This window comes from Hemicordylus capensis, chromosome 2, assembly GCF_027244095.1.
Source record: "Hemicordylus capensis ecotype Gifberg chromosome 2, rHemCap1.1.pri, whole genome shotgun sequence".
Classification (NCBI taxonomy): domain Eukaryota; kingdom Metazoa; phylum Chordata; class Lepidosauria; order Squamata; family Cordylidae; genus Hemicordylus; species Hemicordylus capensis.
The window spans coordinates 421,468,354-421,482,291 of NC_069658.1; the positions used below are offsets into that span (position 1 = coordinate 421,468,354).

The window sequence follows — 13,938 nt, forward strand, 5'->3', positions numbered from 1 at the left end:
AAGGGGCTTAGACAGATTCACGGAGGACAGGTCTATCAGTGGCTAATAGTTTGATGGCTGTGGGCCATCTCCAGCCTCAGAGGCACAATGCCTCTCAATATCAATTGCAGGGGAGCAACAGCAGGAGAGAGGGCATGCACATAGCTCTTGCCTGTAGGCTCCCCAGAGGCATCTGGTGGGCCACTGTGTGAAACTGGTTGCTGGACTAAATGGGCCTTGGGCCTGATCCAGCAGGGCTGTTCTTATGTTATGGAGAGCCAGCGTGGTGTAGTGGTTAGAGTGCTGGACTAGGACCGGGGAGACCCGAGTTCAAATCCCCATTCAGCCATGAAACTAGCTGGGTGACTCTGGGCCAGTCACTTCTCTCTCAGCCTAGCCTAATTCACAGGGTTGTAAGTATTAAGTATGTAGTACACTGCTCTGGGCTCCTTGGAGGAAGAGCGGGATATACATGTAATAATAATAATAAAATAACAACAACAACAAAAACAACACCTGTCTGGCTGTGTAAACAAGAAATAATAATAATATGTTCTTATATTCCTAATTTGTGGTACATCCACAGCCTAAAATGGGAAAAGAACCATCTGTTATCTTTCTCTTCCTAGAGACAAGCCTGACTTTTCTCAGTTGTGTATTTATTTAGTTTACATGTTTATATCCTGCTTTTCATAAGTAATAAAAAGTGGGTTACAGTCCATCATAAAACAGTTAAAATAATTAAAGCTAATAAACCTATTAGAGGTCGTTCCTACAGGTGCGGTGGTGGTGGGGTAGGCTGGTTGAACTCACCTTCCCCCCAGACGAGCAGTTGATTACTTCTGCGTGGACCACTATCCCAGACGATCTGCACTGTGTGACAAAGATATCCCACAATGCACTGTGCAACATGTGCAGTGCATCGTGGGGATACTCCCAGGAGACGGGCGCTCTAGGCTTGCTGGGGCTGAATATTTCTGCTGAAGGTGAACATAGCCCCAGCGAACACACAATCCCAGAGCTCAGGTTAAGGGTTAGCGTGGGTTATGGTGTGCGTGAGAACAGCCTCTTATAGTAATATAGAATAAAACGCATAACTGCTGAGGAGGCAACTGGCTGTTTATAAGCTTGCATTACTCGTTTTTAAAAATATTTATTAAATTTGTCAATTTTATTTTTCCAACTTTCATCTAACCTCTGCTAACTGGGCAAAGAGGCACCTTTTCCCGTGGTGATTCTCTTTATTTAGCAGGGGGAGAGTAACTGGCCCTATCCACGGCCAGCACAGTACTTCCAGTGACTGTTGCTGGTGTCTATCTGATGTTTCTTTTTTAGATTGTGAGCCCTTTGGGGACAGGGATCCATCTTATTTGTTTGTTATTTCTCTGTGTAAACCGCCCTGAGCCATTTTTGGAAGGGTGGTATAGAAATCGAATTAATAATAAGAATTAATAATATATTGATAGTAATTCTTTGGTAACAGACCAGTGGTCCCTGTTATTTATTTCATTTCTGTGCAGAATGAGTTTTGTTCTGGGTGGCAGTATCAAGGCACTGTGTGCGCAAGTGCATTCAGAGCGGGGTCTTCCTAATTCAACCTGAATGGCATCTAAAATTAACCGAGCAGACATCAGAAAACTTGTGAGCACATACACACGGGCATGCCTTAGACTAGGGAACAGTGTAACAGACATTCTTCGCTTTCCAGGACTGGATAAGTCACTATATCCTTGCTAACTGCACCTTTCAAAGTACTGTAATTTTTGTGAGAAATGCCGTGACCATACGTGTTTAAAAGTTGATTTTCTACACCTGTGGCACTTACGTGTGGGATTTCCCCCCCTCCTCCTGTGGAACCCACTTTCATAGGTAATCTCTATGCTTACTATAAGAAACTATACATAAGAACTGGAGTCCATGTACTGATATCACTCAAGCGCTAATGATGTTCTCTTTAGCTGTGGCGTTTCTGCCAATACTGTGTTTCTGCTTCTTCTTCTTTTTTTAAAAAAAAAATCAGCCTTTTTTCTTTAGTGTGGCATTTTTCACTGATGCAGCATTTCTTCTGAAAATTACGGCAGTGATTCTGTTTGTATTAAGCAGGGGAGAGCAGCTGTTCCTATGCAACCCAGCACAGCATCTTGCCAGTGGCTTTTGCTGGTGTGGTTGGTTTGTTTGTTTCGTTTTTTCTTTTTAAGATTATGAGCCCTTTGGGGACAGGGAACCATCTTATTCTTTTTATGTGTAAACTGCTCTGTGAACTTTTTGTTGAAACATTGCATAGTAGTAGTAATAGTGGGAGTAGTAGTACTACTACTACTATACACCCTTGTCAATTTTCTCTTATATTAGTTGCAACTTTAGCAGTCTAATGCAGACAAAGCAGCCCACCAGCCACCTCTTTTTTACATAACTCCGTTGTTGTTGTTGTTGTTGTTAGTACACATCAGTGTGCTTGTTGCTTGCTGAGGATAGGTCCCAGTCTTGAGGAGCATACAGTCTAAATTTTTTGCCTCAGGGAGGCAACAAAGAGAGACTAACAGGGTACATTTAATTCATTTACATGGACTTTGCCTTTTTTACAACAGAGTATGGCAGCTAAGGGGTTGTCCAAAGACTTCTTGGAAAAGAGACTGTGGCTTCAGAGGGATCTAAATGTAAGCAGTAGTGGCTGGTGAGTGCCACTCCAGGTAGAGCAGTGAGGATGGGAAAATACCTCTAAACAACGGCAAACTTGCCTGCCGCTCATACCTGAAATGCTCTACAGGGAGGAGGAGTCCGATCTGGCATCCCGTGGGCAAGCTGCCTCTTCCCTGCTGCTCAGATAGCTTCCATGCATGCATGGAGATCATTTGAGAGGTTAGTATGGCACAAGCCTGTTGTACTAACCCTACAAATGGTCTCTGCACATGGGTGGAGGCCAATTGAGCAGCGAGGGCAGGGCAGCCTGCCTGCAGGATGTCTGGTCGGGCGTTTCCACCCAGTAAAGCATTTTGGGTATGAGCAGCAGGTAGGTTTGTTGCTCTTCAAAGCCGTATTTCCCCACACTCACTACCAGTGGTCCCTCTAATTTCCCCCCCTCTCTGTGCAGAATGAGTTTTGTTCTGGGCAGCAGTATCAAGGCATTGTGTGTGCACATACATTCAGATTGGGACCTTCCTGATTCAACCTGAGCGGGATCTAAAATTAACTGAGCGGACATCAGAAAACTTGTGAGCACATGCGCATGCCTTAGAGGGAACCATGCTTACTATCCCTCCTGAAGCTCACTGGTTGCTAAGGCATGTAGCATAATTATTTCTGCAGAGCTAACAAAGGGAGTAAATAGACTGTTCCAGAAAAGGTGGCTGTGCATGTAAGTGTATGCCCACACCAGCTTTATTTTTACAAACAGAGTGATGAGCTTAAGCAGTCTGCACCTTGTCATATCTCTCATCACCATCGCTCCATTTCCTGTTGTTTTTAAAAACATGTTCCCACTTGTTCATTAGTACAAGTGAACATACCCACTCATTTGTTAATATTAGGGCAATGAAAGACAGATTGAAATGAAAAAGAAATTTGACACTGGATTCTGGTGCAGACATACGCTAATAGACATGTACCTTTTATAAATACTTGACAAATATCTCTATATAATGGCTGACACCCTTCCCAGACGTGTTTGTGATGTGCCAACATTACTATCATTTTCAACTATTTCACAGCCCCTTTTGTTTGTTCCGTACACATCACTGGAGTAACTGGCTATGACTTATGTATGGAAGAGAATCACATACACACACAGCTCTTGTGCTGAGGCAGCAGCATTGATGGTATTGATTTGGCTACAACTACCATAGCCAGAGCCACCTTAAGTGGCACAGTGGGGAAACGCTTGACTAACAAACAGAAGGCTGCCAGTTCGAATCCCCACTCATGTTTCCCCGACTGTGGGAAACACCTATATCGGGCAGCAGTGATATAGGAAGATGTTGAAAGACATCAGCTCATACTGAGCAGGAGGAGGCAATGGTAAGCCCGTACCAAAGAAAACCACAGGGCTCTGTGGGCGCCAGGAGACAAAATCAACTTGATGGCACACTCTAAGACAGGGATTCTCAATGTTGGGTGCCCAGATGTTATTGGGCTTCAACTCCCATAATCCTCAGCCCCAGTGGCCTTTGGTTGGGGATTATGGGAGTTGAAGTCCAATAACATCTGGGGACCCAATGTTGAGAATCCCTGCTTTAAGATGTCACCTTAAGTGGCACAGTGGGGAAATGCTTGACTAACAAACAAACAGAAGATTGCCAGTTCAAATCTCTTCTGGTACTATATCGAGCAGCAGCAATATAGGAAGATGCTGAAAGGCAATATCTCATACTGCATGAGAGGAGGCAATGGTAAATCCCTCCTGTATTCTTCCAAAAGAAAACCACAGGGTTCTGTGTGCGCTAGGAGTCGAAATCGACTTGATGGCACACTATACCTTACCATAGCCAGATTCAAGGCGTTATTGCTTGCATACAGAGTTATCCTATAGCAGGGTAACTCACCTACCTGCTGTTGTTAAGGATTTTCAGCCACCATGGACTCATCAGTTTTTTGTAGCCCTCAGTGACTGATAAATTTCTCCAAGCAGCTATAATGGGACTGCAGCTTATAACAGAGCAGGATGGGTTTGCTCTGTCTATTCAAATGGGATGGCCCTGCAGCTCTGTTGCAGCAACCTATTTCTCCAGGACAGGGAATTAAGATATAGACAGTCTTATTTGGCTGTCTGTTTTTAAAGCCTTTTCTGGTTGTTGGCACCAGTAGCCCACTTGTAAGGTCAGACTTGCTTTGGAGGGCAGCAGGCATTGTGCCATCCTGTCAGATGGGTATGAGATTAAATACCACAGGCACACTGTGCTGTGAGGACATCAGACGGGATACTCAGGAAGGAGCGTTTGTATACGGTCTCCTTTGGATTTGTCAGCCCTGTATTTTTGGGGCTTCTGTTACTAATCCGGCTTTGGAGCGGATTAAGGTTAAAAAAACAAACAAAACCCAGCTTCCTTGCTCATCTTACAAGACCTCTTGGCCTTTGGCATCAGACCCATGGGAAGAATGGGGAGAGCCTTCAGCACCGCATGTCTCTCCTCAGTCCCTCTTTGCCTGCAAGATGGAGCTTCTGCTTTCATTCTTCTGGGAACAGCAAGCCCTAGTTGGTGGCATTGGAGGGTGTTTCAATGCATGGCAGAGTGCAAATCCATGTCAGCTGTGCTTTTCATGTGCACTTCTCTCAAGTGTTTTCCCAGGACTGGTGTCAAATGTAGAGATTTCAAGGTTCAGAGAAGAGTCTTGCCCTAGGGGATCAGCTCCCCAGTTTGCCTGCCTGATAGCATAGATACTGCCTTTGTGCTCCTGCTAGCCTCTGTCAATCAGAACTGGCACTTTTTAAAAAAATCACCCTTCAATTATTTTAAATGACCTTCATACAATATTTCTGGCACCCTAAGCTGGGCACTTGCTCTTCAGTGCAATCTGAACATTGGTACAACTATCTGTAAGCCATCTGAGCCTCCTAGTTGCTGACACAGCATGATTTAGGATTGGGGTTTTAGCATCTCCCCCGCCCCAAATGCACCCGAGCTTCTTTTTAATATGCTTAACTCGATGCTTCTTGACCTGATAAGGCATTTCATAAACACAGGCTACAAACAGCATTGCCAGGCCATTGTCTCTAGAAGGGATACAGTTGCATTGTCAGCCAATCATTTAGCACAATACCCATGATAATCCGGTTTTCCTGACAAGCTGAAAACTTGCAAACAGGAATAATATATTTTCCCACCCTGCACTAGTTAGAAAAAATTGAAAGGCGTATTTTTCCTGCTTACAGGTTTTGGTCTAAATTAATTTTTTTGGTGTAAATTAAGAGCCTCCCCATCTCTGACAGCTTTTAAAAAGTCTTTAAAGATGCATCTATTCACCCAGGCTTTTAATTTATATTGTTTTAATGGTTTTAATGATGTTTTAAAATATTGTTTAAAAAATTTTAAATTGTTGTAATGTGTTAAACTTTTTGTTTTTGTCTTAGCTAATGTTTTACTTTTTCTGTTTTTATTTTGTTGTAAAGCTCCCAGAGATGTATGTTTTGGGCAGTATATATATTTAATATGTATATATGTATGTAGATAGATAGATAGATAGTTTTTATATATACATATATACACATACACACATATAAAATGGAGAAGTGCCAACAGGGTTCCTCCAGCAAAAGGAGGGCTCTCTTCACAGAGATCTGATTCTGGTTATCTGTGCTGGTTAAATATGGGTTAACTGCAGTGATTTGACCAAGATTGGCTGGTCCATTCTGGGTTCCCACAATCAGTTCTGCAGGGCTCAGCAATCCTGGTTAACTCTATAATCTGAATCACCGTGATTGTATGAACTCAGCCTATACAAACTTCTCGCTCCTTAAAACTTTAAGCTTCTACCCCAGCTGGTCTCCAGAAATGAGAACCACAGTTTGAGATCCAAGGCCTCTTGATGTTAGGTAAGGGCTTGGATACCTAACCCTTGGTATCTAATAAGTCTACCCCACCCCCCGGAAATGTATGTTCTTCTGAACACTTAATCCTTCTTCTCTGGAAATTATACTGGCATTCAATAAGTGCAGGGAAGGGAACCATACATGCTAGCCCCTGGTGGCCGCATGCTCAGGTTTCATGACAAAGGGGGTGATATGTAGATACACAAATGGGAACTAGATTTTCTCTTCCTGTGGTGTTTTTTGGAAGGGTGGTATAGAAATTGAATCATCATCATCATCATCATCATCATCATCATCATCATCATCGTTATTAATAAAAATATGTGGGTGCTGCTCCTTTTTATGAAATTGAAACACACAGCTGCTGGGTATTAGCATGAAGAGGCATGGCCAGTGGGTACTATCCCCTTCCCTGTGTTTACTGTAAATGGGGATTGGACTTGGAAGAACTGGTTACACTATAGGAAATACTGCTATCTGTTTTAATGTTCATTTTTCTTTTTCTAGCTCAGCAGAATTCACCAAAAATCCATGAGGGCTGGTGGGCGTATAAGGAGGTGGTCCAAGGAAGCTTTGTTCCGGGTAAGTTTTATAGATCAGTCCTGTTGTCCAGGCCTTGACAAATTTTCTTTGAGTCTAGGAGCCAGACAATGGACACTGGGCAAAATTGTCAGACTTAGTGATGGACATTGTGCAGGGAGGGTAAGTGGGCTTATCTTTTTCTCCTTTGCAAGTAACATACTTAGGAAAGGGCTGCCTGAGAAACATAAAGATGTTATTAAATAATTCTGCCTCTGAATATCCTAGTCTAGGTGCTAAGGTTAAAATTTCTAGGCACCATGGCTCCCTGGCACCTTGGATTTGTCAAGCCCTGCAATAGGTGCGTTCATTGCTTTTTAAAACGCAGTGAGGCTGCTTCAAGCTCAGCCAAAGTCTTGTTGAGCAGCAGAACATGTGTGTGGGGAATGATATTTGTGGATTCCTCCTCCCATTAGTGCTCTTTGCCTCTGCTAGTGCTCTTTACCATCCAGAAATGTGCCCATTAGGTTCACAAAGCCCTCAGGGACATATTTCTGGACAGCAAAGATTACTCACGAATCTGCAAACATCGCTCTCCCCATGTGCGCTCTGCTATTCAACAGGACTTCAGCAGAGCTTGGGGCATCCTCACTGTTCAAGTGTGCAATTCTCTTATGGTAGCAGGTGGATGCTCAGTATATTCGCCACTGGGTCTTCATTATAACTAGCTAGTCTAGATGCTAGCCAATGTTTTTAACAAGATCAGCACCATATTTCCAACCTCAGAAGAGGTGGCATCGTTGTTGGATGTCCCATGGCTTTCTGATTTCATTGATTTTCTTTTTCAAATACATTTTAATCCCTTGTTCATACTTGTCATCTGAAAGCTAAGGAAGAGGCAAGGAAACCTGACACTCCTTTTGACATTTAGTGGGACTTGTTTTTCAAGAGTTCCTAAAAGGGAGCTTGGTCTCTCCATCTCTTCTGTTCTGAGAATTTGCCAGGAAACCTTTTCCACAAGATAAGAAAGAAGTGATCCCAAATGAAGGAAAAATAGGGGAGACAAATTAAATGAGGGGAGAGACCAGTTCTATACAGAGGAAGGATCACATGCTGGGTTTCCTTCAGCTCAGCTGCACTGATTATTTCTAGTCAAACTGTTTATTTCCTTGGTTCAGACTTTCCTGAGACAGAGAATATATTAAGTGGGATGTATTGCTTTCTCACACAATAGGAATATCTCAGTGGAGGTTCTGCTAATGGGATGTTTAGAATGAGTTCACTTTGGAAATATAATGCGTACTAGCGTTTGCAGAAGTGAACACCATAGAGTGTGAAGGAAAGTTATATGTCTTCATGCTGCCTGGAGTGTGTGGTGAGTCCACACACAGCAGTCTGTGCTGAGGCACATGTGAGGGAGACATGATTTATATATTTGTTTGTTTGCCTGGAATCACCCCCATTCCTGCAATCAGGAGGTGTCTTAGATAATTGCCCACCACACTGCTGCTTGCTGAGCTCATCCTGGGGTGGAGGTGGGCAAGTGCAGCAGGGCTGTTTGCCTGGGAGGTGCTGCCTCCAATGGCCATGGTTCAACAGTTGCCTCGATGCAAGGCAGGCAGCATCCTGGTTGTCTTAGTGACAGGGGACAGTGCTTCACACACCTATTGGCCCTGAAGCCTCATGAGAAGTTGGCCACCTTTTGCAAAAGGTTGGATGCTCCTTACGAGATTGTTTGACTTGCCGTGTGATATTTGAGGGAGGTGACGGGAGAGGACAGCAGACAATTCAGTTCCTGGGAAGCAGCAAGGCAAGGGAACTGAGGAAGAAGTGGGCTTAGGCCAGAAGAGAGCTGGTCTTGTGGTAGCAAGCATGACTTGTCCTCCTAGCTAAGCAGGGTTCACCCTGGTTGCATTTGAATGGGACACCACATGTGAGCACTCGGGGGAATTCTGATATTCCCCTTAGGGGATGGAGTTGCTCTGGGAAGAGCAGAAGGTTCCAAGTTCCCTCCCTGGCTTCTCCAAGATAGGGCTGAGAGAGATTCCTGCCTGCAACCTTGGAGAAGCCGCTGCCAGTCTGTATAGACAATACTGAGCTAGATGGACCAAGGGTCTGGCTCAGTATATGGCCACTTCCTATGTTCCTATCTGTAAGGGCTGTTTGTCAGTGCAACAGTCTGTGCCTCATGCAGTGTTAGGCTCTCCTTCAAGGGAGATTTTCACTCAGAAGCTGTCAGAGAGTTTCCTGTACTGAGCAAGGGGTTGGACTAGAAGACCTCCGAGACTCTGTTACTCATGCATATGCAAAACTGGGTTAAGGGAGCCAAGCCCGGTTTTGCATGCATGTGTGTCCCGCCGGGTTCAGGCCTGATCCCGATCCCAATCCCAGCAGCACCACGGTGGCAAACCTGCCTATGAAGCCTCCCTTTAAAATGAGGTTAAGGGAGTTAGTGCTCCCTTAATCTTGTTTTTACGATTGTCTGTCAGCCGGGCCTGCAAGCAGCCACAGCTAGCAGACTTGGGGAGGGGAGATTCCCATAATGAACCCTACTGCCGTTTCTCACTGCTTGTGAGAAAGGGCTCTAATTCTATAATTCTAACCCTTAACTCACCTGTGGCCTTGTGGGCTGGAGCCTGAGAGCCAGGAGATAGGTTTGGCGCAGAGGTCAGTGAAAGTGGGACACCTCCTTCCTCCATTCAAATATTTTCAGGGTTTTAAGAAAGGATATAAAGAGGTCATTCACACAATCAATAGCTGTGTTCTACCCAGATTTGGGAGCTGTGTGCGCTCCCAATTCTTGGTTGTGTGGAAGTAAAGTAGGACTAGCTTTTCCGCCTACCTTGTTTCCACACATTCACTTCTACCCAGGTTTTCTTCCTACTTTGCTTCCACACAACGGAAAATTAGAAGCGCACACAACTCCCAAACCAGGGTAGAACACAGTTTTTGATTGTGTGAATGACCTCAAAGTGAAGTAAATATATAAACTAAAAAAAGGTATGAAAAGTATGTTTTATATCACGCAACAGTGCAATTAATCCAAATCCTGAATAAAAACAGCAGCATAAAAATATCTCAAGTTTAAAAAGTTGGGATTTGACTCCTAGGTCCTTGGAATGGGCCCAGTGTTTGGAAATGTATACCTCCAGACTCGCTGGTGTTTAAAGTTAAGGCAAGGTATGCCATCAAGTCGATTTCAACTCCGGGTGCCCACAGAACCCTGTGATTTTCTTTGGTAGAATACAGGAGGGGTTTACCATTGCCTCCTCCCATGCAGTATGAGTTGATGCCTATGAGTATGAGCTGCTGCCCGATATAGTACCAGCAGGGATTCGAACCAGCAACCTTCTGCTTGTTAGTCAAGTATTTCCCCACTGCACCACTTAAGGTGACTCTGTGGTGTTTAGCACTGCCAAAATTAGTTTGCAAATGACATGTATGAGACAAGCTCACATGTAGTATGAAAAGACCCTTAGATCAGACAGTCTTTAGTAACTCCACACGCACCTTTGCTATGGATGATTATTTATACCAAACAGAATATGGGCTGTCTACACAGTGAGTTATTCTGGGATAACAGCCCTTGAATTTATATCAGCCTCTGTTTGCTCATGGGCTGGATCAAGGATAGATGTGTATTGCGAGAAGGACTGCATCTCCTGGCAAGATTAAAGGCTCTTTTATTTCCTTTTCATCCTGGGATTTGTGATCATGTGAATGGATATGTCTGGCATGTGCATGTCATAGAGAAAAGCAGTGATCTGTGAATGGCTTAAGATACTCAACAAGAGGATATGTTTGAGCATCCTGGAAAACTGTTGTTCCCTGCTACCTAAGATCCTTTTTTAATGGACATGTCGGAGATAGAATCTGGGGACATTTTTACAAGCAAATCCTGATTTCTACCACTGAGCTATGGCCCCTCTAGGATGTGTACATTGTATTATCCAACTATTTCACAGTAGAACTGAAAGTCACAATTTTTCAAATGCCAGTGCATAATATTGGACTTCTGAGTGCACCTTGGAATTACTTGAATTTTTTTTTAAAAACCCAGAAACTCAACTCCTGTTTCTCAAGGGTGCAGAGCAGCTGCAAATCCGTCTCATCACGCTCAGCCTCGAGTGCCCAGCAAACCTTATTCTACTCCCTAAACGTCTAGGTGCATAAATAGAAGAGAAAGTAGAACACACTAAGCAATTCCACATGCATGCTCCAGGTCCTGCAGAGATTTGTCTTTGGCGAACACTTCATAAAATGCAGCCATATGTTCCATTCTGTTTTTGTTATTGCTCCAGAGGATGACAAGCTATTCTAGGGATGTGTTCAGTGGCTGCCTTTTAGCTTTTGTTTATTCTTTTTGCTAAGACCCAAGAAAACGTTGTATGGATTTACAATCAAGCCAAACAAAAGAAATTGCATGAATGTATTCAAAAGGAGCTTTGGTTCTGATCAAATGTTCATTTTCTTTGAGTTAAAAACTAGCACAGATAAAGAAAGATTGTGCTTCCCTTAAGCAATTAATAATCAGTTTATAAACTACAGTCAGATATTTGCAGTTGATTTAGTGAAAACCCAAACTCTTAAAGAATGTGTTGTATAGATGCTTGTAATTTTATTTTATTTTTGTCTTTATATGTGCATTTATTTCAGTTTCTATAATTCTGGCCTTACAAAAAGCTCTGTAAATATGAAGGTCATTCACACAATCAAAAACTGTGTTCTATCCAGGTTTGGGAGTTATGTGTGCTTCCAATTTTCAGTTGTGTGGAAGCAAGGTAGGAGGAAAACCTGTGGGTAGCTTTTCCTCCTACCTTGGCTCCACACAATCACTTCCACCCAGGTGTTTCTCTTACCTTGTTCCACATAACCAAAAATTGGGAGCACACACAGCTCCCAAAACTGGGTTGAACACAGTTTATGATTGTGTGAATGACCTCATATCCTTTTGGGATAAAAGCTACACTTCATTTCTGGGCTTAGAAAGAGATAAATCCAGTATAACAACATATTTGTTTCCATATGAGTTGTGTAGCAAAGGCTGGTTCACAAAAGTTATTTTGTTTGATGTGGTGTGGGGGAGTCCTGTCTATCTTTGGGCACATGCTCACATTGACAAATGTAGCATGTGAAATCAGCTGATTATGATGGAGAAGCACATTTTCTAGCCACCAAAATTGTATCAGTTGCTGCCACTCAACAATCATTCAGTTCAGTATGCTGGTATATGTGAATATAGATAATTAGGAATATCAGTATTTGCAGGGGTGAGATGTCCAGCCCTAATAACACAGTTGTTGTTGTTGTTGTTGTTGTTGTTTACACAGTCAGACAGGTGTTATTGACTGGTTTGTTTTATCTAGACATCGAGTCCTTCCCAAGGACCTGGGATGGCTGAATTTTATTGTCAATGTTGTTGCTGTTGTTATAGATATTGTCACAGAATATAGGCTGTTCCCAGTAAAGTTGCTTTTTGTAATTGGCTGATGGTGATTTCTGTGGCCCCTATGGTGTTGAGGTGCTCTTCAGGTTGTTTTGGAATTGCACCTAGGGCGCCAATTACCACTGGGATTATTTAGGTTTTTTTCTAGCCTTTCAATTTCAATTTGTAGATCTTTGTATTTGGTGATTTTTTCTATTTCTTTTTCTTCTTTTCTGCTACCCCCTGGTATTGCTACGTCGATTATTTTAACTTGTTTTTCTTTCTTCTCGACTACAGTTATATCTGGTGTATTGTGCGGCAGATGTTTGTCTGTTTGTAGTTGGAAGTCCCATAATATTTTTACATCTTCATTTTCTTCAACGTTTTAAATTGTATGGTCCCACCAATTTTTGGCTACAGGTAGCTTGTATTTTTTGCAGATGTTCCAGTGTATCAGCCCTGCTACCTTGTCATGCCTTTGTTTGTAGTCAGTCTGTGCGATCTTTTTACAACAGCTGATTAGGTGGTCCACGGTTTCATCTGCTTCTTTACAAAGGCGGCACTTGCTGTTTGTTGTGGATTTTTCTTCTTTGGCTCTTATTGCATTTGTTCTTAGTGCCTGTTCTTGTGCAGCCAGTATTAAACCCTCAGTTTCTTTCTTCAAGTTGCAATTCTTAAGCCATTGCCAGGTCTTGGTGATGTCTGATTTTCCACTTATATTGTGCAAATATTGACCATGCAGGGGCTTATTTTTCCATTTTCCTGCTCGGTTTTACTTGTTCTTTCTTGTAGGCCTACTTTTTTCATTGGTGTTGAATAGTTTCTCGTTCTTGACCATTTGAAGTGCATCTTCTTCACTGTCCCTTATATATTCTTCAAGGCCTCTTTTCTCCTCCTCTACTGTTTGATGGACTTGCAGCAATCCTCTTCCACCTGAGCTGCGAGGGAGGTATAGCCTATCGACATCACTGCGGGGGTGCAGAGCATGATTGATGGTCATGATTTTCCTGGTCTTACGATCTAGCATCTCTAGCTCTGCCTGGGTCCAGTCTATTATTCCTGCAGTGTATCTGATAACAGGTATAGCCCAGGTGTTTATGGCTTGTATGGTGTTCCCGCCAGTGAGTTTGGACTTTAAGGTTTTTCTGACTCTCCTGATGTATTCACTTCCAATTTTTCTTTTATCTTCAGTGTGTGAGATGTTATCAGCCTGGAGAATGCCCAAGTATTTGTAATGTTCTTTCTCTTCCAGGTTCTTGATCTTGCTTCCATTGGGCAGTTCTATTCCTTCTGTTTTTGTTATCTTCCCTCTGTTCATTATTAATGCAGCACACTTGTCTAGTCCAAACTCCATAGCTATGCTCCTACTGAATATACGGACAGTGTTTAGCAGTGATTCGATTTCTGACTGGGTCTTTCCATACAACTTCAGATCGTCCATGTACAGCAGATGGTTGATTTTACTTGATGTTTTAGATGGTTGGTATCCGAG

At 43.0% G+C, this 13,938-nt stretch overlaps 1 protein-coding gene across 6 annotated transcripts in view; it reads left to right on the top strand.

Annotated features, from left to right (window-relative positions):
* The window catches only part of CA10 (carbonic anhydrase 10), a 509,308-nt gene that overhangs the window by 87,848 nt on the left and 407,522 nt on the right, over window positions 1-13,938 (top strand). For 5 of the 6 annotated variants that reach the window (XM_053298318.1, XM_053298322.1, XM_053298319.1 and 2 more), the window contains one exon: window positions 7,010-7,084. In XM_053298318.1, the coding sequence (XP_053154293.1) occupies window positions 7,010-7,084 (75 nt within the window). Of the gene's footprint in view, window positions 1-7,009; window positions 7,085-13,938 lie in introns of those variants that run through there. The other variant, XM_053298324.1, reaches the window with a different exon arrangement.